The following is a 26,019-nucleotide window of genomic DNA, read 5'->3' as shown; positions in this document are numbered from 1 at the left end:
CTTTTTTGCATAATTTCTATCTAATGAGAGGCACTTGATCTAACGGCTGGTAGAGATGCATATATATGTTGCAAAGAGCATTGAAGCAAGGAATTTTACTCAATATTTTCTTTTGGAAAACCAAACATGCTTTATTTCATTTTTTTTCCACAATTTATTTAAACATCTCACATATACAAAATAGGTACAATTTAATTTTTTGGCTTGTCCAAGAAACAGGGCTTTTTTGGAACCATGGAAGAGAATGAAAATGAGACTGGCAAAGAACAAATACTGAATCTGAAGAAAAGGACAACTTTGGGCAAATGATCTGCATATTTTTTATTGGCGGTAAGATGGAAAATACTGATGCTAAATCAAATGAAAAAAGACACAATACAACTCAATACAGAGCAGTATTTCTTCTCAAATTCTTCTAGCACCATTGACATTCTTCAAGTATCTGAAATACTATTAATTAGCACCTTTGTATTAGAACAAAAAAAACAAGTACCTCAGTTCCTCTCTGTCTAGGTCAGCACCTAATCATGTGGATCACACTCACAGAAAAGTGTTTTGAGGTAGTTTAAACCTTTGGAAGTTTGGGATTTAAACTTCCCTCAGTGGAAGATATTCAGAAGCCACAAGTGGTGCACATGTTCATGGTTTTTATTTTATTTTTCAATTTTTATTCTGGATTTCTTACAAAGGTTGACATTTTCCACAACAAGTGTAAGAGTGTTGGAAAAAATTCCAAATCTTTTGGGGAAGGGGAGGGAGAGGGAGTGACTTCAATCGTATTGCACAATGCTCTGATCAATCCTTCCCCTTCTCTTTTGCCCACAATTTAAGCAAGTAGATGTGCAGAAGAAATGGAAGGATTCAGCTTTCAGTTAAAAAAGAAGAAGAAATGGCAAAGAGAGAATGTTTTTTCGGATTTCTTTTTTTTTTAATTTAGGTTGAGTTCATTTATTTGAAACAGGCTGGGCCAACGTCCACAATGAATTCTTGGTCAGCACCGCCAATGTCCAAGGTTGCAATATCAAGGAAGGGCAGGCGAGATGGCTTATTTGTTTTGTATTCGATGATTGTCTTTCCCCATTCATTTGTCTTTTTCTGTTTAAAAGAGAGAAGAAAAAAGGTACATAAAATATCACTATTTCTGAATCCAATAACATCTGAATGTTAGGTTTTATAGGAACCATTTTTTTTAGCTTGCTTGTGTTATTCTGAAGAAGTGAGTTCCGAATCAACAAGTTCATCTTTTAAACAGCAGCATCAAGAGTGTCTTTAGGGGGAAGGATTTCCTCTCAGTCTAATTTCTAAAAAACATTTCAACACACATTCCAAATGCTTATTTCTACAATATAATTTTTAGGATTGGTGTGTCTGGGCGGGGCAGGGGGGTGGGTGGGTTGGGTAAGTATGCGGTACTGCTATTAGTAAATTTAATTTTTCTTCTATTTATAGCATATGATAAAGAAACCATAAAGAGAAAGTTAAATAAGTAAATAAATAAACATAACTATAAATTATAGCTTAAGCCCTTTAAACTTCCAGAAATTTTAAGTTCTGGGCATATATCACCATTTAAGAAACTCATATTAAAGAAAAAATAACTAATACACATACATAGTATATATTTCAGTATTTCAAAAGGCAACATCTGATAAGAACACTCTGAATTTATCTTGTGAATTTAAATAAATACATTTATGAAAAAAGAGAACAAATGAGGTCTCGCATTCATCTGTCTATCTAATGGTCTAAGCTAGAACCCCTCCCACCTCACGTCCCAGAATAAATGCTATTCCTGTATTTCACTGTTACTTACAGAGCAGCCATCTACAAGAACAGTGTAAGTGAACCTGCTGTTGCCCTCGGCAACAAGTTCAACATCATTGGAGCCTTGCAGAATGACAGCCTTCTTCAGGTTGCCAGTCTCCTCATCCATGTATGCAATGCTGTTCTTGCAGTGGTAGGTGATGTTCTGAGAGGCATGGTTGGCCAGCAGGCGCATGAAGGCAAGTTGGGTAGCCATTTCCTTGGAGCTCACTCCTTCTACATTATATTCAAACTACAAAGAATAAGATGGAAATTCCAGTTAGCTGGGGGAAGAACTCAGATGCTAAGAGTCAAATTAAAGAAAAAAGTCTGGTAGAGGGAGAAATAATGGACTCAGATCCAAGCCTAAGGAAGAGGGTACTTTGTAAGGAAACTCAATTCACTTGTCTTTGAAGCATCAGTTACCTAGATGGACATAAGACCTACCAGGCTGAGGCAAAGTCATCTAAAAAAGGTACCTGTTCAGTAAAGCTTTTATGTGTATGTTTCTTCTTTAGAATAAGAACAAGGAGATACAGATTCAGACCTTTTCCTTTAATTCTGTAATTTACTGAATTCCAGTAGGCATTCAATAAAGTTGGTGAAAAAGTTTGATTAAAAATTCAAAAAAGCTGCTCATGTTCTGAAAATGCATATGTAATGGTATGGAGCTATGGGCTGGCTAATGCTCCTTCACACTAAATCACATTAGTCAGTTTCTCCAAAGATTATCAATTAAGTCAAATTTAAATAATAACTTTGAATTATATGGATGCATCCAATCAATCCACCTTTTAATGTGCAATCTAGGACAGAATTGGAATGTGAAGAAAGAGCAGTTTCTTTTAATAAGCCCATTTTGGTAAGGGTTTAAAAAATAATTAAAAAGCAAACAATCCTAACAAAATATTATTTAGTAGAAGAAATGTTTGCAGGATTCCTCACCTGGGTACCACCATTAATAGTTTCTCCTAACCAGATGTATTTGTTGGCCTTGGAGCTCCTGTACCAGTTCTTGGCTGGGATGTTTTCAGGTTGGGCTCGGATGCAGGTTTCACCAGTAGAGAAATCACAGTATACTTTGATAGCATCCATAGTGCATCCTTGGTTAGGGTCAATCCAGTAGTAACCTTTTAAAAAAACAAGACCCGGATCATAAAACTTCTCATTGAGAAGAACATAGATTCTAATAATCACTAGTTAAAGAAATTGATTCCCATAAGTAACATTTTTGATTGTACAGTTATATTATCTACCCGACATTTAACAGGAAGAGGGTTGCTATTTTCAAGATTAGTCAATTCCTTCTCTCCTCTCCTCCATGGAAAATCAAATCAGGGAACATAAAAAGGGCAAAAATATATATTAAGAAAAGCTTGAGTATGGGTCCTGGTTGGAATAAAAAAAAAGATGCTTCATTAATTGGATATGATCTCATATCATGTAATTTTTACTCAAATGCATTTTCACTTTAAATGCCAGTGGGAACTGGTTTTGAAAAGCTCAGCTTGTGAGAAGGGTCAGTCTGGTTAGGACATCTCAACCTACCGCTGCTCCACTCTGGGTGGCTGAGTCTCAAGTCACGGCATGTGCGAGCTGGGTTCTTCCTAGAGCCTTCAGGAGTAAGAAGGGTCTCAATCTGGTTGTTGAGAGATTTCAGAGTTGCATCAACTTCATAATCCTTGGGTCTGAGAGAAGGTGGTGAGCGAGGCTGGTCAGCCCTGTAGAAGTCTCCATCATAACCAAAGTCGTAACCGCCACCACTGACACCGGGAGGCCCAGGAGGGCCAGGGGGACCAGGAGGGCCCTGCAAAGGTGAAAGTGAGAGAACAGAGGCTTTGAATTTGGTTACAGTGAGAGACATCAATGCAGAGAAAATCAAAGCAGATTTTAGTTGAGCTTCATACAAAAGCATGTTCTAGTAAGTAGTGTAATTAAATAACTTGCTCCCAGGTACACTTGCAGTGATGGACTTAAAAGCATGTTGCAGACAGACAATTTTCAGGGATTTTAGAAGGTATATTGAAATGGGGCTATTGTAATGTGTTGCCGTAATTGTCTTGATTTAGTCTGAAGAAAATGTTCCTTAGGTCGGTGATGTTCTTTGTTATTTCCCCAAATCATACTTACAGCAGGACCTTGGTTACCCTGAGAGCCTCGAATGCCAGCAGGTCCAACTGCGCCGGGATGTCCAGTGCGACCATCTTTGCCAGCAGGGCCAGAAGGACCGGCAGGTCCCTAAGGAAGAAGTACACCAGTGTGTGTGAACCACTGAAGCCCTGCAGAAGAGCAGCCGCCTGGGGCTTACTGCCAGCATTCGCCTCGACTCAGAGGTGAATCATCTTTTGAAATCACCTACCCTAGGACCAGCGGGACCCACAGTACCAGGAGGACCTTGATCACCATGCTGACCCTTTAAAGAGAGGAAAGGAAAATCACACTTTCAGAACATGCGTCAATAGATTTTTTTTTTTTTCCCAAATCGAATGGAAAACTTTAGTTTCAATGGACTCCGGATTGAGAAAATTGAAAATGTAAAGTGGGGCTCTTTTCTCCCATTATGTTTATTATATTCAATTATTTTTTCGCAAGCTATTTCAGAAGTGAATATTAGTCATTCCTCTAATTATATTTATTTTAAGTTGGGTTGAAGGACATTGTTGCCAGGAGATTTTAATATATGTATATTTCTGTCTCCCTTAACCCTCACCTTTTCATGCTGGGATGAAATAGCATCATCTCCGAGAGAGATGGAGTTAGCCAGAGAATGGAAAATGAATATGAGGCAGGACATTTGAGAACAAGAGCAGTGAACATTTGAAGAGGATCTTTCTGAGCTGAAGGCTTTGAAGGTCGGTACACACGTGGGATGGCCACGTTTGACTTACAGCGAGACCGGGAAGACCCTGCAATCCGCCGTGTCCTTTTAAGCCAGGAAGACCTCTGGGCCCCTTGTCACCTGGCTCTCCCTTATCACCTCGAATGCCTTGGGGGCCCTGTAAAGAAAAAGAAGAAGAGATAGGACATTTACCCTTTTTAAAAACGGCTCTCACTTCTCCACAAATAGTGTTTAATCCGTTTCCAAAGATAACTCAAGCCATGCAAGATGGGCTTTCGCCTCTTCCAGTAACCTGCTTTAGTTTAGTTGTCTGTAAAGTGGCTAGATCCTTAGGATTATTTAAAACAAACAAGCAGAAAAGACATAAAATAGATGAAGTCATTTGTATCAATTCTGACCATGGACTAAAATTTTAAAGAAGTACAGAATCTAGCCTATATATTATTTATTTTCTTAACTAACGGTTTGGACTGATTCTCCCAAAATGCTAATTTGTAAGAAATCTTCTCCATATACATACACTAGGACCTCTTGGACCAACAGAACCGACAGGACCAACAGGACCCACAGGACCCTGTGAATTAGAAAAGAAAAACACAACTCATCAGCCAAACCCAATATCCCTCTCCCCTAGCCCTGACCATCACCAAGTATAGGGAAGTCAGAAGGGAAGCCCATGAGGATGACAGCATTAAGGGACTTATGTTCACAAACTTACAGGTTCACCACGGTTTCCATGTTTGCCAGCAGGACCCACAGAACCTTGAGGACCAGGTGCACCCACAGTGCCAGTGGGACCAATGTTGCCAGGGTAGCCACGTTCTCCCTAGCCAAGGCAAAATGAAACTTAGCATCAATTGGGCTTGAATTTTAATCACTTTTAAATTAGAGAAATATGGCTGGCCAGTTAGCTCAGTTGGTTAGAGCATGGTGTTATAACATCAAGGTCAAGGGTTTGGATCCCGGCACCAGCCACCCAAAACAAAACAAACAACCCCCCCCCCAACAAACAAGAAAAGAAAAGAAAAATAAATTAGAGAAAGATTAAGAAGTATACTGACCTTGTGTCCAGGTTGACCATCACGACCTGGGGGACCATCACTCCCAGGGTTGCCCTGTGAAGACACCATGCAAATTAAGGCCCCTGTGAGGCTGTGCTATCCAGCAGCCCCTATGGTTTGGCTACCTAGCCTTCTTCTCTCCCAGTGCTTAAGAGTGAACCCCCTTTTAGACTGCTAAAAAGTAAGAAGAATCTGACAATCTATATATTTTTTAAGAAATGTTTTTAATATTTGGTCCCAGTTTTAAAGAGTGCTAGTTAAAGGCCCATTCCCCAGCCCAGATAGTTTTTCACATTTTCAATACTAGGAGCAGTCATTACATTTAGATAGTATGCAGAAACAGACCATCTTGTTCAGAAACTTGGAACAAGTGGACATAAAGTCACACATAATGAAATCCTCCTTGTTTTTATTTTACAAATCAAGTGTTAGACTCACATCACGACCAGCTTCACCAGGAGCACCATTGACTCCAGGACTACCCACAGCTCCAGGGGGACCACGGGCCCCAGGAGGGCCTGAGATGCCAAGAGGACCAGGTTCACCCTAAAGAGGCAGAAAAGAAAAAACAACATTCCTCTCATGTCATGGAATGCTAACCTTACCCTCCAAAAACAACCCTAGCCAGGAGATTTTAGTTTGAAGAGAGAAGGTAAATTGAATTTGAACGGGACAGAAAATGTTAAGAAGTATCATTAGTGTCATCCTGCCCTCCTTCTACACACTTAAATGGTCAGCTTTATATAATTATGGAATGTTGCTCTGTAAAAGGCTGAGCCTTGTTTCATCCAATATCCCAAATGAAATGAATTCATACAGTTGATAGAGTCTATGGAGATGAGATGGTTCCTAGTTGCTGTCACATATAAGGTTTAATGGAATGATTCAGAACTTCCAGAGTTTCATCCTTCCTAGAGGATAAATGATGCCAACAATTCATGTTGCAGAGTAAATGCAATTAGAGCTTATATCGTTCTTAAATGTGTAGAAAGAACAAAAATCATTCTGCATAATGTTAAGCTGTGTATAGTGTGTGTCTGAGTAAGGTGGTATTAAAGCTTCTTAGATAAGTGACATGTGATCTGTATAAAGAAAATGCCATGAATAAAAATCTTAAGTGGAATTATTCAGTGATCAATCTGTCACATCTGAATTGGCATCTTTTAAAATCTTTTATTATGTTAAGGAGAATCAGAATGGTTTCAAACACTCACCACAGCACCAGCAACACCAGGTAGACCACGTTCACCTCGAGAGCCAGGGAGACCCAGAATACCAGGAGTACCAAGTTGACCCTGAGGACCTGGGGTACCAGGAGGTCCCTAAACAAGAGGTAAAATACTTAGTATTGCTGGTAAGACTCTAGGTGATAACACAGGTTGGCTTGAAGATTGTCAGAATAAGCTGTCCTCAGTTTAGAAAAAGGCTAGTGATCTCCTATTAGTAGAACACATCCTTGGATATCTTTTCTCTAGTGATGACAATGAGTTTATTACATCTTGGCATGTATATTTTTTGTACCTAGTTCCTCCTTGAGACCAATGGCACGACATGTAAAAATATGTGGTTGAGATTAATGAAGACACTTGGGAATAGAGTTTTCATAGAATCTATGCAGGGAACCAAATTTTGACCTTGGCTTTTAAGGTCTAATAAAGCCACCTTTCAGAGTAGCAATAACACTGGACAGTGCACACTTAAGGAATTGATAGCTTACTGAGATTGATTACTTTACAGTAGGATGTCCACAGCAATGGGATTCTATTCCAATCCTGATACCAGTAAATTGCCCTCAACAGCTTAAGAGGCCGTTATGATAAAACAGTGAGTTCCCTAATGTATCGTCATCCCTATTATGTGCTTTCTGAACATCTGCTGAAAACATGGCACCTAATGTGTGCTAGACAGATTTCCTGGCTCAACCGAGCTCTATTTGAGAGCCTACAATACTCATAAAATAATATATGCCCCTTGAAGATTTCTGTGGGGACTTTACTTTAATTCAACACAAGGTATTAAGAAAGTGGAATTTGAACTTACAGCAGTACCAGGCTCTCCAGAGGGACCCTTTTCACCAGCAAAACCAGGGAGGCCAACTGCGCCTGTTTCTCCAGTTCGGCCAACTGGACCTTGGTCACCACGAGGACCACGAAGCCCTTCTTTACCAGCAGCACCAGGGGGACCAGGAGGACCAGTAATACCCTGTGAGCAAATGTACAAGGTCGTTTACGTTTTGTTAATCATCAGAGACCTGGAAGAGAGTATCAGAGGTTCCAGAAACCAAGATGTAAACGGTGTGATGCACCAAAATAACACCCTGGCCATGTGGGAGAAATGTTTAGACTTTTTAACATTCTTTCTTGGGGAAAGAAGCAACTCCTATTTTCCTTCTCCTAAGGCTGTAACAAAGCAAATAATTGAGGCAGAGTCTATGGCAAATTTCTGTGAGAAGAAGCAATCAGAATCAGAATTATGTACAGTTATAAGAGTTAGTTGTAAATGAATGGGACTTTGGGTTTTGGAGGACTCTGCTCATTTCTTTTTGAAGAAAGCCAATACGGTATTTTGTTCATAATTGAGGAATCACATATGCTCTCAACTAAGTTTAATTAAATGCCTACAGGGGATGAAGATTTTTCTGTTATGAACCTATAAAAGGATTCCAAGAAATCAACATCTTTACTTTTTTTTTTCCCCTGAAACGTTAACCGGAAGACTTAATCCTTGATAATTAATTAAATTCTCTTGAGTCCTGACAGGAGAGTCTGAATCAGAATTAAATTAGAGGGCAAACCACCTTTAAATTCAGGAACAATTATACCTTAACAACGGAGGCAGAATGTTAGCCATAAAGGGTAATTAGATATAGAAATATCTGATATGTGACTAGAACTGTTCTGTTTTATTATTTTTAACAAAGATACCACGTCCCTGAAAGGGGACTGGTGTTTGAATGAATAAAAGCCTCTTAAACTGATATTATAAAATATAATTTGTGATGGTTTTGCCTTAATGGCTCAGAAAAACTGATTTTAGACTGGGAAAGTAATAGCAAATATTAGTGATGTGTTTTCAAAGAGAGTTTCTTACCAGTTTTCTACCAGAGACCATGTCTTTTGGCTAGAGTAAATGAAGACACGTGTTTGGAGTGATTTACTTACACTAGGTCCAGGAGGACCAGTCCGTCCAGCAGCACCAGGGAAGCCAGTAACACCCTAAGAACCAAACACATTAAAATTCCAGTCAACACCAACTCCAGGCATTTGGGTAAGATGGGAATTTCTCCTTTGGCAAATCCTCAGAACATGTGACCATTGATGGACCATGGAGGAGGTAGTAGGCAGCTTCATTTAGGGTATTAATTAACCAGTACCCTGAAGGCCTTCCTCCCCACACCTTGCTTACCAGCATGCCACCAGTTGCAATGCCTATATTTTGCATTAAGACTTTGATGGTCTTTTTTGAAATGCTAATATATTATCTGATAGTTGTAAAAGCAAGAAGACAAGACACTTTCTATACAATAATCTATCTTAACTACCTGGTTGGGTGCTAAGGGAATAAGTACTCATAGTGTTGCTTACAGAGGAAGGTACAACAAATGACATAGAGCATTAAGTACTGTCTAGTGAGAGGCGTCAGTGGAGTTAATTCCTGGGGAGCTCTGGGTCTCTAGAGTCAGTGTGGTAGCACCGGATGAAAACGGGAAGGACTTGGTCAGGGAGAAGAAGGGTACATCAACAAAGACATAAGGGGCACCAGAAAAATATTTTACCCATTTCATAATTAGACTGCCTGGGGTCAAATGAGGCGGTAGTAACATATACTGTACTGAGTTCCAGCTGGGATTAAGTTAACAACCCATGTAGGTGACCTTAACTTTAATATCAAAATTGCCCTGAATTGAATGAACTTGAACCATAAGAGTCTCCTTACTATAGTCCAACTTTACCAAAATTTTAAAAACTTTCGAGTTGTCCCTAGTAGATTCTGAAGAAAGAAAAGTGATCACAGTCTATTTTAAATACTCACAGGAGGACCTCCATCACCACGAATTCCAGCAGGACCAGGGGGGCCATTTGGACCCTAAGTGCAAACAAAAAGATGGGGTCAAATCACAAAACAAACAACTCTTATACATGTTACCCTTTTCTTCAAAGAGATCATTCCCATATCTATTAGATGAAAATTTATAAGTGAAAAATGATTATCTGTGTCATATGAAATAAATGTTCTTACTTCAGTATTAGCACCCTTCTGGGGTTATCAAAGAATTAAAATAATAAGACAATATTTATGAAACTTCTATGGATTGTAAAGCAGTGTGCAAGTGTTAATTCTTATTATTTTTTATCATCTGCTATCTGGCTTATTTCCTGGTGTATACTAGGCACTTGACTGATGTATGTTGAATTATAAGATCTCATGAACAACTATACAGGCTGTTCACAGTGAACTCAACTTACAGATGGGCCAGCAGCTCCAACGGGGCCTGTGGGACCAACCACACCATTTTCACCCTTAGGCCCTTTGGCTCCTCTCTCTCCTTTAGCACCAGGTTGACCAGCAGCACCCTGTTGGAAAGGAGAAGGTAGTTATAGCTCTGATATTCTGACTCAGTCTACTCCCCAATTTGGGATGTTTTCAGAATTGTGATACTCACAGCGGGACCAGCAAATCCATTGGGGCCAGCAGGACCAACCTCACCACGTTCACCCTAGGTAGGAAAAGGAATTTAAAAATGTCTTAGCAATCCCAGGTTCATCAGTGTCTAAAAATTGTGAGGTGTGATTGTCCAAAATGACCAGGTTTCTACTTACAGGGCTACCCCGAGGACCAGCAGGACCAGAAGGACCAGCAGCACCAGCTTCACCCTATAATGGGGCCAAAGAGAAGTTTGTTAATGTGCCTCACAGAGCTGCTCAAAGAAGTGAGAGGGAGAGAGAGCAGTGGTAGACAGTGGGCTATAGTTAGAGTCTGCAGTTGCTTTGGAAGAGATAACTAACGTACATCTCACCGAGAAACATGAACCGGATTCTCACTCTACTTAATGCCGTATTCATTTTTGGGGTTGAAGTGATATTGGTTGTGCACTTGTAAAAACACTATAAATCAGTGCCCACAATACCAGCAGGAGAACATTTTAATTTTTAGATGGACACAGGACTGATCTATTTGCTGCAATCTTCGCAATACAATAAATAAGGTCTGTTTTAAGTGAACTGTTCAATGTGAAATGGGCACACTATGTATTTTATTGATTTTTTACAATTGAAGGCTTTGAGAAGGCTTGATGCTATAGTATATTGTTAATGGGCAACAGGGAAAGACTTTAAAACAAATGATAGGGATTAAAGTATAGATCAGATAGCTGGCACATTTATAGGAAGGGAAACAGAAGTTTAAACAGACAGCATTCGTTTCCTGCTGCCATATCACAACAGCTAGGTTTTTAAATAAGTGGGCTTTATACCAAGCCATAAAAATGAATTGCTGAGGCTCTTTGGGCATAGGGTAGGAAGGAAATTTTAGATACGGTTATCGACTCAGAGAGTTACAACTCAGTGAAAATGCATGCTTACCCGGTCACCTGTGGCTCCAGCAGGACCAGGGGCACCTACAGCACCAGGAGCACCCTAGCACCAGAAAAGAAAACATGTCTTCTTAATAATACTCCATTCCATCAAAAGCGAACCTTGGGCGCACTCGGGCCAACCCCGTGGCGCACTCGGGAGAGTGCGGCGCTGGGAGCGCAGCGACGCTCCCGCCGCGGGTTCGGATCCTATATAGGAATGGCTGGTGTGCTCACTGGCTGAGTACCCAGGTCACGAAAAAGACAAAAAAAAAAAAAAAAAAAGCGAACCTTGTCATTCCTCTTTGTTGTGATTATACAGTGACTGAACACTTTTATGGCACGCTCTGGTTGTACATCAAGAAAGCCTCTGATGCATTTCAGTTCTGATTATCAAGACTAATAGATGCTACTCACAAGAGAAGAGTACCCCAGTAATAAAGGTTATGGAAATGTGTAAGTCCGGGGAAATTTAAGAATTTGGGAGAGCTGAACTCTCTGCTCTTGTGAAATTCCCTGGAGAGAAGCAAATGAGTAGGCTTGTTTGGAACTGCTAGAACTGTGTGATTCAAAGGCAGGACTGTCACGAATGTGCTACAGTGAGTTATCAGCTCTGAGGGAGAGGTGAGAAGAACGAACCAAGGCAGACTGTGGCCTGGATGGGCCATGATACTCTTCTGCCCTAGGTAGGGTAATTATATCTTTATGAGCTTATCTTTGGCATCTCCATGGCATTAACAGCTGACCTTTGGGGCTGGTCTTTGAGCGATAAATTCCTAAAGCATACAGTTGAATAAGTGTAGGACCTTGTTAGAGGTTCTGACTTCTTCAAATGTAAGAGAATTATTGTTTTTGATTTAAAATTTTAAGGACATATTATCACTTAAAACATTCATTTAAGTTTTATTAAACCTATAGCTTTTGGTCTGTAGTTTGTAGGTGGTATAGTTAATACCAGGGAAGGTTTGAAGATTTGATTTTTAAAGGGGTAATTTCTATTGAACTTTTCTTTTGGAGCATGAAAAGTGATATTATTAGTTGTAGATCCAGAAAGGAATGAAATATTATTTTACTGAACTTGAATTTTTTTCTTGTAGTTGTTTTTTGGAAATCTTCTCAATTCAAATTGAGTAATATTTTTTTAAAAAAATTTAAGTACAAACAAACATTCAAACAAAATTCACTCACACGAGCACCATCTCTGCCAGGGTTACCAACTTCACCTCTGAGACCAGTTTCACCCTGAAAGTAGAAAGAAAGAGCAGCTTTTTATTTTCCAACCAAATTTTTGAATCAAAATTAATCCAAAGTGTTTTTATAGAAGATGCTATAATATCTTCAGTCATTTGAGACTTCTAGTAATGTCTTGATTCCCTACCATTCTACAGGTTGTTGAATGAGAAAAAAAAAAAAAAAAGAAAAAAAATAATTCAAGGCCCTTTCTAGATTATTGCCAAACATTCTTTTCTAATTTCCATACACGCTCCTGAAGCATAATCAAGCAAGGTACAAATTCGTGTGGACAGAATTATAAGGCAACATCACAGTGGGCAGCAGTGCCCGATTACTCTTATCGCATAACTAATGCAGCAGCACGGTTGACAGCTGTTCAATATAGCTTCTTCCCATTAATTAGGGAAGGATGAAACATTATTGTTAGTGGCATTAAAATGAGCCTCATGTATTACTCAACACCATCTGTTTGCGTGAAATTCCATGGTAGCAAGCAATTTTGCCAGATTAGAGTTTAGAAATGCATAGGTGCTAGATGGCAGAGCAAAATGTACATAGATTGATACCAAAATGCTACCTGACCACCTGCCAAGAATCGTAAACAATTGGACACCCTAGTGCATCCTTTTTTTGCTAGAGTTCATCAACGATATGTATTAAGTCCCAAGACTGGGCAAGTACCTTTTCTCCCTTGCCTCCAGGTACGCCTGCAGCACCCCTCTCTCCTGGGAGTCCACTAGGACCAGAGGGACCGGCAGTGCCCGCAGCACCAACCACACCAGGTTCACCCTGGAATTAAACACACGTGAAGTCAATTACTTAAGTGGTGAAAGAAGAAAATGAAGACTCAAACTCTTGAAGGACTCCAATTTAAACATTTAATAGACAGCATTCTTGTCTGCTTAGAGACACAAAGGAGGGCTACTGAAAGGAGGGAGATGCTATTAATGACACGGTCACTAAAGAGAAGAGGGTAGTAGGAGTGGGTGGCTGTGATTCCTCAATAATCTGCTCCCAATCCTCTTAAGCAAGGAGGGTACAGAAAATAATAACAGGATAGGACAATGGCAAGTAGAGAGTGAAGAATGTTTGCCCACAAACACATTTCAAGGGTAAGTCTCTTAGCCCAGATAGGAAACATGGCAAGAGACCTCATCAACTGGGGAGATGTTTGCGTTTTAATCTCTTTAAGAGTGGAGACTATAGCTTCCATTTTTATACAAAGCCTTACAATTCCACACACTTAAAACGTGTTGCCTACTTTCTGAGATAAATAGATCCCTTTGAAAGTAGTACCTCACAGAACCATATCTCTTTTCTTATTTCCTCTCTCCCTCATATCTTTTTATTTTTTTCTTAATAATATTCTTCCACATACTACAATAGATTTTTGCAACTAATCTTTATGTTTTTTTTTCCTTAAAGGTAAGAATCAGAATTAATATGAGTTGCCTTCTTTTTATTGTGGTTAAAATAATCTGTCTTTCAGAAATGTATAATTCCACCTATTTCAAAATCTAAACCACGGATTCTATTTTGGAACACAAATTTTCAGACTTGTATTTTTGGGGGTGGCACCCAGTTAATTTTCATCATCATCAAGTCTCTGATTATTAAAATTTAGACTACTTTTAAAAATTTTACTCTAAGAATTGAGAAGGTAAAAGTTTGCTCTCTAAAAATAATGTCTGAATGTATATTATGTTTCCAGATTAAAACAAAAGCATCAACAGTGTGATGAGAAAAGGATGAAAACACATACCAATTCATTTATGTTTGTAGAACACTGAGAGTCCCAGCCCCCCCCCACCCAGTTTTCTTTTATAATTCAGGTCCACTGGAATCAGATTGCTATTTATTGAGATGGGAATCATCACAGAACCAGAAATAAATACAAATCTGAGAAACAATTCTTCCATTGTAAAGGGTCAACTTATTCTAGGGTAGACTGGGCCAAACCAGCAATATATAAACATAATGTTTTACCTTGTTTCCATCAGGCCCTGGGGGTCCAGAAGGACCTCGGCTTCCAATAGGACCAGGAGGACCAGCAGCACCACTCTGGCCTGGGGGACCACGTTCCCCCTGTAAAAAGGGATTAGAGGGTTGCACTGTTCATTACTTTCAGAGATGCTGTTCGCACTAGATTAGATTTTGAGTCCTGATTCTGCCATTTATTAGCAAATTAAAATTTCTTTTTTTCCTAATTTCTCCACTAGTAAAATGAAGGGACAGGCTGAGATAATCTCTAAAGTCTTATTTGGTTCTAATGTTTTATGACTACAACTCCACGATTTGTTGCTTCTTGAATATAATGTCCAACTATTAGAATTCATTTCCTTTTTTATCTTTTCTGTGATAGATCCATAGGCAAAAACAGATGCCAGTTATACATAGTATGCAAAGGAAAAGATTGTGTCATTTTAGCTGAATAGCAATGTCAAGTGTAGATAAGATTAGATATTTTCATATCTGTACTCCCTTTTTATGACTTCACACAATAATAATGTAACGGTTAAAATATTCCACAGAAGATACACATGTATATGTATATATTTCTATTGATCTATCTATCTCCCAGTTTGCATCTAAATATCACTGTAACATAGCATTCTATGGCCTAAAATATTTATTGCATAGGTCCACACTGCAACTGTTTCAAAGGACTTTGTTTTAACTTGGTTCTATGGTGCTATGGTTTTTTGATACTAACTTTGTTTGAGCTTCCTAGATATATGTTAACTAGCAACATAATGGGATACTTTAGGGGCAAACTAATTGTTCCAGTTACGCTAATACCCACAGACAAAGCAAATCTATTTATTTTATTTTTCTTTATAAGGTCAGACTCATGAGTTCAGCTTTAGACTTTGAACATCAACATGCATTGCAAAAATTGACTTTAGATCTTAGTAAGATATTGCTTTTCTTTGCCTCAAGTGGAGCCACTGTCATAAATATATCATTTGTGTCTATATAAATCACCAATTACAATACATATATTAGCTCGTTTATGTTTCTTATAACTGCATTGTTATCAAAAAGGAAATATGAGCAATTAAATAAAAAAGTCTACAATCAACTTAGAGATCTAGTGCTCTCTACGGGTTACATTTGGTTACAGAAGAGCATCAGAAACTTGTTGCAAGGTTATAGAGGCTTTAAGGAGAAAACTACTTCTTTTAAAAACACATTGTTGGAAATTTATGAAAGTTAATTAAATAACACTTACTCTTGGACCAGCAGGACCAGGAAGACCAAACTCACCATGGAGGCCCTAGGCAAAACGAAGTAAATAAAGCATGACATTTATGTGTGATCCCCAAATTCACTAATGATTATGATATTTGAAAGGTTCTGAAAGAGTGAAATAATGCTAGACAGGCTCTACCTACATGTGTGCATAAGTAAATGGATGGATAAAAACAACAGAACCTTCAGTTGTGTATGGAAAGATACAGAAAGAGAATTCCACTGATATCAAAGATGTATCTATCCTAAAACGTGGTATCAGAATATTTAAGTTTCCCGTTATTTAGTTTATTGCTTTTAAAAAAGTGACAAAACTCCTTTGAGAATATGATAAATAATAATGAACTGCATCAGACATTGCCTATTTTTAGTTATACAACAGGCTGCCCTCTTAATAGAAATTACCATATTCTGTACATTACCTAGTTAATTGTATACCCAAGTGTATCTCTTTTATTACTGACCAGCTGTCTCCTTAATGTGCCCCACTGTTGACAAAGGAGACTAGGCCACAGAATGTAACTAAATTGAGGCATATTCATCACAATTACAGAGAAAATGACTCAGAACTCATGCCCTGATTGTGGATAGCAGTGTCATGTCTGAATGCCAAGAAAAACATTAAAAGCAATCTTTCAGGGTCTGGTTTCGTGGAAAATCAGTGCATTTACTTCTTCACTATGGGGAAGAAAATGATTTGTATTTTAATATTACCAAGAACAATACAAAAAGTAAGGCTATCAAATGAAATATTCAATGATAGATTTTACTTTCATAACGTTATGTTTCACTCAGTCCTTAAACAAAGTAATTTGAACTAAAATAAGTAACTGGGCTCATTCTCTCCATCAACACTAACATATGCAAAATGCTATCATTAACATATGAAATATGAAATTTCATTTTACCTATTATATTTGCATGGCAGTAGGGTATTAAACAGGGAAATTCTCAAGCTTGGGTGAATTTACTATCATTTGTTTTACTCACCCTTTCTCCTGGTTTGCCAGCTTCACCAGCTGTACCTGCAGGGCCAGGCAGACCCTAAATGAAAAGAAATACAAATCTCAACCTTACGGCTATATTCAGGGGATTTGCTAATAACTGGGTTTGGGGGCACTACCTAATATCAGCCTGAGAGCTACTGTGTGTTATTAAAGCATTACCTAAAAATTTTGCTCTGAAAAAAATGCACCTTTCTTTGCTTCAGTTCTGAAATCCTGGTCTGTTGGGGGTGGGGTGGGGGGGAGTGGGGAGTGATATGTGATTTACAGCTTGGCAATCTGACCAACGGCAGTATTTAGTATGTTTTAGCTGACTTACCTGGAAGCCTGGAGGACCAGCAGGACCCTGTTCACCTTTTCCACCTTGGACACCCTGAAAGTGACAGGAAAGATAGCATAAATAGTGATGCATGCCACTATTGCTGCGTAACTTTTGGACTAGAAATCAGAGATGGTCATTTTGAGGCACTAGATAAATTCTAGTGCAGAGAAGCAAAGAGCGAGAGAAATACTCACTTGTAGTCCAGGAGGTCCCTGAGCACCATTGTTTCCGTCAGGACCTGGAGCACCCTAAAAATATTTAACAGCAAAGCTGATGGTCACCCGCCAGCCAAGCAATTTGAGATGCCTCAAATCCTCATGCGTTACTTCCTCATAACAAGTTTCTCATTTTAGCATGAATTTAACTTATTGTGGGGTTTCTGCCAAGGCCCAAATACTGTCTTCTAACTTTTGATGTGGCTCAAGGGAAGTCTACAATGGAAGGCAATCTATAAGGGCCAGAGAACACTACTACATCGTCATACCCTTTTAATCACAAGATGAATAAAATAAAACCCAAATACTTCTGTATTTTTGACTTAACATATATTCTGATTTGTTATAGGTCATTGCCTTATAAGTGCGGTTTTAAAAAAAAAAGACATTTTCTCACAGTAAAACGACCTTTGGGAATGCCTTCTTGGAAAAAAAGTGATGGAATTAAAGCAGATGGCCTCAAAGGATGTGTGCTTCTTAGGTGAATACTACGTGAATAGATCTGCACAGAAATTAGCACCTACCCGAGGACCAGCAAGACCAGGATGACCTTTATCACCAACTTTGCCAGGCTCACCCTATAATAAAAATAATAAACAAAACAAAACAAAAACAAACTTACACATTTAATGTCAAATTAACCAAGATGACTATGAATGTTAATGTCTTCCTTGCTTTTGTATTTTCTTGAGCTTCCTGGTGCTTGAATTCTGTTCTCAAAGGCATGATCCCGCATCATGCAGTTCCATAAAGTAAGCTGCACCTGCATGTCTGCAGAAGCATGTGACTCAAGAGAGGGATTTTCAGCAGGTGTGCAAGGACACACTGAAGGGAAAGTTTTATGTGTTAAGTGGCCTGCGGTTTTCCGGGGTTGAAAGGAACCCCCTTGAGGTAGACTGGACTGATACGCAGGAGAGAAATACTACAGTTTTGGTGAAACATGGCCAAAAAGTGCTGAGGGAGAGGAAGTTGTGGTGATGCTTACACTGGGGCCTTTGGGGCCAGGGAATCCGATGTTGCCAGGTTCTCCTCTTGCACCAGCGGGGCCAATTGGGCCAGGCCTGCCGTCAATACCAGGGAGGCCCTGAAAGCAGAGTTTATTTGAAGTTTACTCAGCTTCAACATGGTCTCACAACCTCAAGCTTACAATGCTGCCATGGGATGAAACAGAATAGTCTTCTGAATGCATAAAGCTTCTTGCATAAAGGGTCAATAAATTATGAGTCTATTTTCCTTTTTGAAATAGGATGTCAGTCCACACACAGCCAATTCCACCTCCTATGTAAGCAATTTCCCTCTCTCCACTCTCTTTTCAAACCCTTGTCACCTGCTTCAATTCTCCCTGCCGTGTTGTTCTTTTCCCTTCTCTGCTTTCAGTCCTGCGTTCATGTGGACTCCATAATTACAATCTAGTACTTTGAGTTCCCAGATGATGTGTGTGGCTGATATTTATTTTCAATGCATTCATGTATAAATAAGCCACAAAACAGAATTGATAAGGGTGCAATAAGTGTCCTTGAAAATATAATGGAAAATGAGTAGTACTCACTGCAGGACCTTCTTTGCCAGCTGGGCCAACATTTCCAGGGGAACCGGGAAGACCCTATAAAACAAACGAGGATGCTTTCATATTGGCACTTTCGCTCACACACTTGAGGCTCAAATTAAATGAAATCTCACAAAAGCACTTTTTCCTCCACTTTTTGATTGTTGCCTGCCTAGGGTAAATCATTAGGGATATTAGTCACTAGCCAGGAGGTATGAAAAGAGCTCTGAAATTTTTCTTCTTTCTATTTTTTGTGCCTTTCCTTTTATTGAATTTTAGTGCAACTGATCCATTTACAGATATCTCAAGAAACCGTTAAGCAACATGCTGTATGGGCAAAATGTGCCATGTTATTTAACTCATAATAGAAAAATTAATACTTTTAGCAAGCAATTTCCAAAGTGGATTTTTTTTTATTGCTGTATTTGGTGTCCCTATTACTTGCTTATGTACAATTACAGCTGATATTCACTCATAAGAGATAATGGAGGCGAAAAAAATACTCTATTTCTATGGATTAGAGTGTCTATGGATCTAAAGGTCATTTTTCCATAAGTAGTATGTTGTAGAATACATTATAGCACTTTTCAATTGCTGGAAAAATGATTTTACTTATGAATCTAATAAACTAATAATATATGGTTCTAATACATTTCATGAACACCTTATATAAAACTCACAAATTAAGATAAAAGATTCATGTTGATAGGAGAATCAACCTAATTTGGGTATGTTAAAATAGATCTATTCTTCCAAAAACCTCATAGCCATTGTATCAAGTAATAAATAGGAAATTTATGAGCTAATTAAGTATGTAAAAATACTGAGATTTGATAAAGTTAAATTAAAAAGGCATCCATCAGCAAGTCTGCTAACAAGTTTTCTTTCAATGTTTTTGTTGTTATCTTTAACATTAACCAACCCTTTAAAAAAAGGAAACAGTGCCAGATATGACTTGCTCAGAATCAATCTGAAACTTACTCGGGGTCCCATGAGACCAGGCTCCCCAGGACGACCAGCATCTCCATTGGGGCCTCGGACGCCAGCAGGACCAGTTGCACCACGACTACCAGGAGGGCCCTATTAAAAAGAAAGGGGTGGGGGAGGAGGATGCTAAAGCTAATGACATGCCCGCCACCAGAAGCATCAAATTCTTTCCCAGGAAATGAGCGACGGACAACGCACCATGACACCAGATCTGCCGTCAGCTCCAGGAAGACCACGAGAACCAGGACTGCCCTGCAAGAAAGTACATGGAACAGAAAAGAATTTTTAAAAAATCTTGAATCTGACAAGGCAGAGTTTATTAAAACATGGCATGACCTCCCTAAGGGGCAGATACGGACAGAAACCAAGCCAAAACACTTCACTCGAACCACAGGGGAATGTGTGGATAAGCATCCCGCAAAAGTAGGTCAATAGTGTTTCCAGACCAGTTTTATAACACACCAAATTAGAAGTCGCTGATTTAATAAAGCAGATGGAAAACAGATGCTCCCTTCATCTAGAAAATGCACTCAGTAATTTTGACCAATTCCCAATGAAGGGTGTCATCATTTGCCTCTGACGTGTCTGGGTGTCAGGAGCATTTGGAACCTACTCTCAGCCCAGGAGGTCCTGTGGGGCCAGCAGATCCAGATTCTCCATTGGGACCTCTTTTGCCTTCTTCACCACTGGGACCAGGAGGACCTTGGGGCCCAGCAGAGCCCTGTTTAATGAAAAGAACAAAAGACGGGGGAGTAGAAAAATAATTTTTGTTTCATATCCAGCTACAGAAACTAGACTGAAAAAGAGAGCTCCGTAAAACTGTGATGATAGTGCTACTTACAGGCTCACCCTTGTTGCCGCTCTCTCCTTTGGAGCCAGCTGGACCAGGCTCTCCCTAGGATCCAATAAAAGACGGTGGTCAAAGCTCTCTCACACACAAATCTCTTGGAATATTTATGGGTCAAGATAAAGAGAAGCTCAAGTACTGTAAGAGATGAGCCCAGTTCATATTTAAATGGCCTACAGGAAAATGGTCTCAGTTGAAAGGACAAAACCGGCTTTGCAGGACTCTGCCTCATTTACCATTAGGTAATGTTCTAAGATAGCAGGGAGTGTGTGTCTGCATGCATGTGAGAAGGAGGAAGTGTATGTATATATTACATACACTTTATATAAGAAACAAACTAAAAATGTGAAAGAAGGAAAAACAGGAATAATAAAATTACAAGAGCAAGTCTAGACAGTGATGAGGTGATGGCGGAGCTGGTGTTTCGGGATGATGGACACCACAGCCATGCCCACTTACAACAAGTCCTCTGGCCCCAGTAGCACCAGCAGCTCCAACAGGCCCAGGAATACCACGAGGTCCAGGGAGGCCAGGAGCCCCAGCCACACCAGGAAGGCCCTGGAAGGAAAACAGCGCAGTGCTTTAGGAGGCCATGGGTTGCAGAGGCAGCACCCATTATGTGCCTTTAAAACTGCAGCAGCACAATTTAGCTACCCAGATGTACTCACAGCAGCACCCTTGGCACCAGCGAGGCCATTTGCTCCAGGGTTACCCTATGAGGGAAAGGAAAGGAGGACACTCATTAATTGGAATATTTCTGTTCTTCTTTGATCCCATCTTCATTCTTCTCCTCCCCTCCTGCCCCTCGCTTTCTTCTACTTGAATTAATAAGGTTAATGACAATGGCTACTTACAGGAGGTCCAACAGGGCCAGACAGACCTGGAAGACCCACTTCACCACGGGGACCCGCGGGACCAGAGGGGCCAGGATTACCCACAGGTCCAATTTCACCCTAAAAGAGGAAATGACACTGAGGAATTAGGCAGCAAATAATGAGACAGTATATTTCTGTTTTTAGGACAGCAAGCTTTGTCAAATTTCTTTAGAATTGCAATCATTTCTCTCACCTGGTTCGTTACCACAAGATTTGGTTTGAGTTCCTATTTTCCTGGCCTAGTTCTGCCATCTTGGCTATTATCACTACCTTCACTTAACCTCTGTCTCTCTGTGGTTGATTCTTGTTCTCAGACAGTCCTGACTAGTTTGGGAGCATGTCCCATAGGGACCGCATGGAATCACTTTCCATATTGCCATCTATATCAATGCTCATAGTGTGCAAGTGCAGAGAGATGATCAGTTTCAAACTCGGAGTGAGAAAACTGGTCATTCTATATGTATTTTGGAGGGAGGGAATAATTAACGTTCTGTAATTACCTTTCTATGTGCAAACACAGTTCTGATATTTCGCATCACAGTAAAAGGTTTATCAAGGTAGTGACAATGGTCACCAGTGTTATTACCTTGGGACCAGGGGCGCCTGGGAAGCCTGGAGGGCCAGCAGCCCCAATGGGGCCCTGAAATCAAAACAGAGGTAGTAAGAAATTTCCTTCAAGTAAATTAAGAAAACAGCAACAACAAAAACAAATGATTGTAGTGGCTTAGCGAGGCTTGATCTTATCTGATATCAATAAAGAAAAAAGTGACGGCTAGTCTATTGTCATTAGGATCTTATCAAACGGAAGACATTGAAGGTATCCAATGTAAGTTAGATTTTACTTTATACATCAGTCAAAAGCCCAGGTACTTATAGCCTATACTACTTAAAAATGGAAACTTCAAAAGACCTCATAGAACCCCTGGCAAAGTGTCTGAAATAATGTTATTTTGTAGGAAATTACCAAAGAAGATAGCTCCCACCCCTCTCTCTCAATCTCTTCCAAACTCCCCAGTGTCAACACTTACAGCAGGACCCACAGGACCCACACTTCCATCACTGCCACGGGCACCCTATGAAGAAAATAAAGAGGAAGAGTCAAGTGGAAAGTTAAATAGCAGTCGTGAGAAAATGTTTAAAAAGGAAAGAAAAAATGAACAAAAATGAGAGCACTTACACCTGGGCCAGGGGCACCGACACGTCCTCTCTCACCAGGAAGCCCACGGGCTCCCTAGAAGCAGAAATATTTTCAGTAAAATCCAGAAAGCTAATTTAGAAAAAGTCACAGGCATCATTTCCTTTGTCCAATTTCCAACATGTGCAAGAATCCACTAAAAATAAATAGGCATCGCTCTAATTCCGACTAATAAGTAGTAGTAGATTTCAATTAAGGATGGAGAAGACTATTAGAAAAATATCAAAGAATACAATGCCAAGGTAAATGGTAATTAGCAAGAACATTAAAGAAGTTTCAGCTCCCAAAGAGTGTACATTTTTAGATTCATAATAAAGTGATCGATACTTACTGTTTGACCTGGAGTTCCATTTTCACCAGGGGCACCAGGCTCACCCTACATGGAGAAGAAGGATTGAGTTTTTGTTCATTACATATATTACTGTTTTCTGATCTTGCAGTTTTTACCCTATTATTTCAATTTGAACCATTCATATATTTGGTAACATTTCTTACACATATAAATTATTTCTCAATTATGCTGGACACATAAATTTAAAAATTTGCTAAAATAAGTTTTTTATTTAGATAATGCCAAATAAGAATGCATTGAGGAGAAGTGGTGATTTGAGTGTAACCCCTCTCCAATTTCTTCCTTAGATTCTGGATATCGTTTAGGCTAGGCTGATATACTAGGAATGAAATCATAAAAAAAAAGATAAATTTGCTTTCAATATGACCCATTTACTCTCTTTAAAGTTATTTGGAACACTCAATGTTATTTTCATAAAATATGCATGAAAATTTGAAGCTTCATAGTATTTTTAGAGCCATCATATTTATTTCCAAACTATACTTGTATCATGTGTAAATACCATGGTATAGTGGTAGTGGTGGGGTAATTTAATACTATGGCACATTTAAAAAAACTTCTTCAAGATAATCTGATTTAGATATAGAAGTACGGTTTACAAGACCCTATGAGGACCCTTCATTTCTAGGGTTCAATGTGAAATACAGTCTTTAAAAATAAGCACTAGAGTGGAAGTCAGAATTTCTAGCCTATGTCCTTCTAACCACTAGATGTATGACTTTGGGCAAGTCACTAACTCTCGCTCATCCTTCGTTTCCCTAATCTACAAAATGAGGCATCTCGAAAGCTCCTTGCAGCTCTAGCATTTTATGATACTGTGATTAGTAGTCTGAGCTGTTATATTGGGCTCTTGGGAGAAAGAGTTTGACCTTATCCATTTGTGTGGCAGCTGGGAAGTTAGAACAGATTCTCCATATTCATGTTCATTTCTGGTCCCTCTAGTATTCGTTACTCATTAATTTGTAATTACGTTGGTATTCACTTTAATATCACATTATCTCCTTAATAGGAAAGAGAACATTTTATAGTTGAAAACGCTGTTGGAGAAGAGCCTCGCCAAGAGATAACACACTTCTGAGACTTTAATTACCTAATTAAAATTTTTTTGAGTGTTCACAGATAAATCACAGGAAAGAGGTTGAAAAGTGTATTGTGACATGAATGTACCTATCTAATTAGTGCATGGCAAAGGAGAATTTACAGTTTAAAATAACACACAGTGTTCTAACATCTGATTACATGTTTATTTACTTTTATTTTGGCTGCAGAGATCGAATGGAATTATAGAAGGGGGAAAGAAAATGGAGGAGAAAACTATTGACATTACTTTTTATCTCAATCATTTAATAGCCATCGGATTAAATAAATATTAATAATTGGCCTTTTGTCACAGAACCTCATAGTCCTCTCCACTGAGGGATTTGAAGTGTAAAAGAGGAAATAAGATACCTTTTAGAATATGGGTAGTCTTTGGTAAAAATATACTTTTCGGTGGTGATGGGGAATTTCAATTGTTTAAAAACAATGCTTCTAATTTAGTATTTACCTTCACACCTGCTGCACCAGGCTGTCCCTTCAATCCGTCCAGACCATTGTGTCCCTGAAAGGCAATCCTTATTATTAAAATGCTATTTCATTATAGTGCTTCATCAAATCAAAATCTTATATCTTTGCAATTAATATCTTCTGGATGAATCAAGTGACTGCTTCAGTAGAATGGAGTCCAGGGTTCCAGCTCCAGGAGATCTTACTCTGCTGTGCTAGGTAAGTCACTTAACCTCCCTACACTTAAGAAGGGAAAGATGTAGGACTAGATGCTCTCACATCCTTTCCATCCTTAAAAATTTTATGATTTTTCAGATGGTTGTAAACACCCATTAAGTAATACATGCTCTGTACAATTTTCTCTGTAGCAATCCCATTTTTTGGTAGCTATGAACAGACTGAGAAAACTACACATCTAAGCAATCTTACTATTTAATTCTCTCTCCCCTTTAGCAAACTCCAGGAATTTGGAAGTAAGTATTTGCCACTTAGAAGTTCAAATATACTCGAGTTTTTTTTTTTTCAAAAAATAATCAGCACTTTTTTTTTCATCTGGGTAAAGAATGTGCTCACCCTAATGCCCTTGAAGCCAGGAAGTCCAGGAGTTCCAGGGAAACCACGAGCACCCTTAGAAAGAAATACAGAAGAAGATGAATAATGTTTTGTTATAAATGAAAGGACAGTGATTTCCTCCCTCCAAAGTATTTCTTCTCATCAAAGTTCCAGCTTGGATTGAAATACTAGTGTATTTTTAAGCAAAGAGCCACAAATTAACTTGCTCTAATGTGAGCAATGAAGACTATGACATTTGTAGAAAACACAAATTCATTGTTTATAGTCTGCTTGCTGTCATTAATATTACATTATTTGCATTAATTAAAAAATGCATTCTTTACTAGGCTCCTTTATTTGTCAGATGCCTTTGATTAGTGTTGCAGGTATGAGTGACATCTATGTCGCTATTTAAACTGATGCTAGTTTTAGCAACTATCTTATATCTGAGTGGCTATGATGTTTGGGCTATATACTGTTGTAAAAAGTCTCACCTGTGGTCCAACAACTCCTCTCTCACCAGGTCGTCCAGGTTTTCCAGGGTGACCCTACAACATGAAAGCATGGCAGGGTCAACCTTTTGTTGGCCAACTATCAGACAAAGTGGAGCATCTTGGTTTTTACAATAGAGGAGAAGGTATCACATAAAAATGTGGATCTACACACGTATTTAATTAACCATTATATTTCCTTAAATACAAGCAAGTTAATTAATATTTCATTAAAATAATATTTCCCATATGGGGAGAGTTTTGTCAGGCACATTCAGCTTTTGGCAGAATACTTAATTTGGATCTAGAAATTCCGGTCGAAGCAGGA

The 26,019-nt window shown here is 39.0% G+C and overlaps 1 protein-coding gene across 1 annotated transcript in view; it reads right to left on the bottom strand.

Annotated features, from left to right (window-relative positions):
• Nucleotides 1–207: 207 nt before the first annotated feature.
• Nucleotides 208–26,019, bottom strand: part of COL1A2 (collagen type I alpha 2 chain) — a 35,485-nt gene continuing 9,673 nt past the window's right edge. Inside the window, exons 9-51 of the mRNA XM_063101411.1 lie at nt 25,695–25,748; nt 25,222–25,275; nt 24,650–24,703; nt 23,083–23,127; nt 22,734–22,787; nt 22,585–22,629; nt 22,143–22,196; nt 21,536–21,634; nt 21,350–21,394; nt 21,141–21,239; nt 20,676–20,729; nt 20,448–20,555; nt 20,033–20,086; nt 19,829–19,927; nt 18,851–18,904; nt 18,287–18,385; nt 17,826–17,879; nt 17,281–17,334; nt 17,084–17,137; nt 16,751–16,804; nt 15,741–15,785; nt 14,495–14,593; nt 13,190–13,297; nt 12,464–12,517; nt 11,286–11,339; nt 10,524–10,577; nt 10,367–10,420; nt 10,170–10,277; nt 9,736–9,789; nt 8,865–8,918; nt 7,744–7,905; nt 6,918–7,025; nt 6,142–6,249; nt 5,704–5,757; nt 5,361–5,468; nt 5,163–5,216; nt 4,692–4,799; nt 4,163–4,216; nt 3,934–4,041; nt 3,352–3,610; nt 2,749–2,933; nt 1,814–2,056; nt 208–1,095 (exon numbers count right to left, since the gene is read on the bottom strand). Of these exons, the coding sequence (XP_062957481.1) occupies nt 949–1,095; nt 1,814–2,056; nt 2,749–2,933; nt 3,352–3,610; nt 3,934–4,041; nt 4,163–4,216; nt 4,692–4,799; nt 5,163–5,216; nt 5,361–5,468; nt 5,704–5,757; nt 6,142–6,249; nt 6,918–7,025; nt 7,744–7,905; nt 8,865–8,918; nt 9,736–9,789; nt 10,170–10,277; nt 10,367–10,420; nt 10,524–10,577; nt 11,286–11,339; nt 12,464–12,517; nt 13,190–13,297; nt 14,495–14,593; nt 15,741–15,785; nt 16,751–16,804; nt 17,084–17,137; nt 17,281–17,334; nt 17,826–17,879; nt 18,287–18,385; nt 18,851–18,904; nt 19,829–19,927; nt 20,033–20,086; nt 20,448–20,555; nt 20,676–20,729; nt 21,141–21,239; nt 21,350–21,394; nt 21,536–21,634; nt 22,143–22,196; nt 22,585–22,629; nt 22,734–22,787; nt 23,083–23,127; nt 24,650–24,703; nt 25,222–25,275; nt 25,695–25,748 (3,669 nt within the window). The 3' untranslated portion in view covers nt 208–948. The remainder of the gene's footprint in view (nt 1,096–1,813; nt 2,057–2,748; nt 2,934–3,351; nt 3,611–3,933; nt 4,042–4,162; nt 4,217–4,691; nt 4,800–5,162; nt 5,217–5,360; nt 5,469–5,703; nt 5,758–6,141; nt 6,250–6,917; nt 7,026–7,743; nt 7,906–8,864; nt 8,919–9,735; nt 9,790–10,169; nt 10,278–10,366; nt 10,421–10,523; nt 10,578–11,285; nt 11,340–12,463; nt 12,518–13,189; nt 13,298–14,494; nt 14,594–15,740; nt 15,786–16,750; nt 16,805–17,083; nt 17,138–17,280; nt 17,335–17,825; nt 17,880–18,286; nt 18,386–18,850; nt 18,905–19,828; nt 19,928–20,032; nt 20,087–20,447; nt 20,556–20,675; nt 20,730–21,140; nt 21,240–21,349; nt 21,395–21,535; nt 21,635–22,142; nt 22,197–22,584; nt 22,630–22,733; nt 22,788–23,082; nt 23,128–24,649; nt 24,704–25,221; nt 25,276–25,694; nt 25,749–26,019) is intronic.

The sequence above is a fragment of the Cynocephalus volans genome, chromosome 6, assembly GCF_027409185.1.
Source record: "Cynocephalus volans isolate mCynVol1 chromosome 6, mCynVol1.pri, whole genome shotgun sequence".
Taxonomy (NCBI): domain Eukaryota; kingdom Metazoa; phylum Chordata; class Mammalia; order Dermoptera; family Cynocephalidae; genus Cynocephalus; species Cynocephalus volans.
The sequence above is the reverse complement of the archived record's forward strand: the minus strand, read 5'-3'. Positions and strand labels throughout refer to the sequence as shown.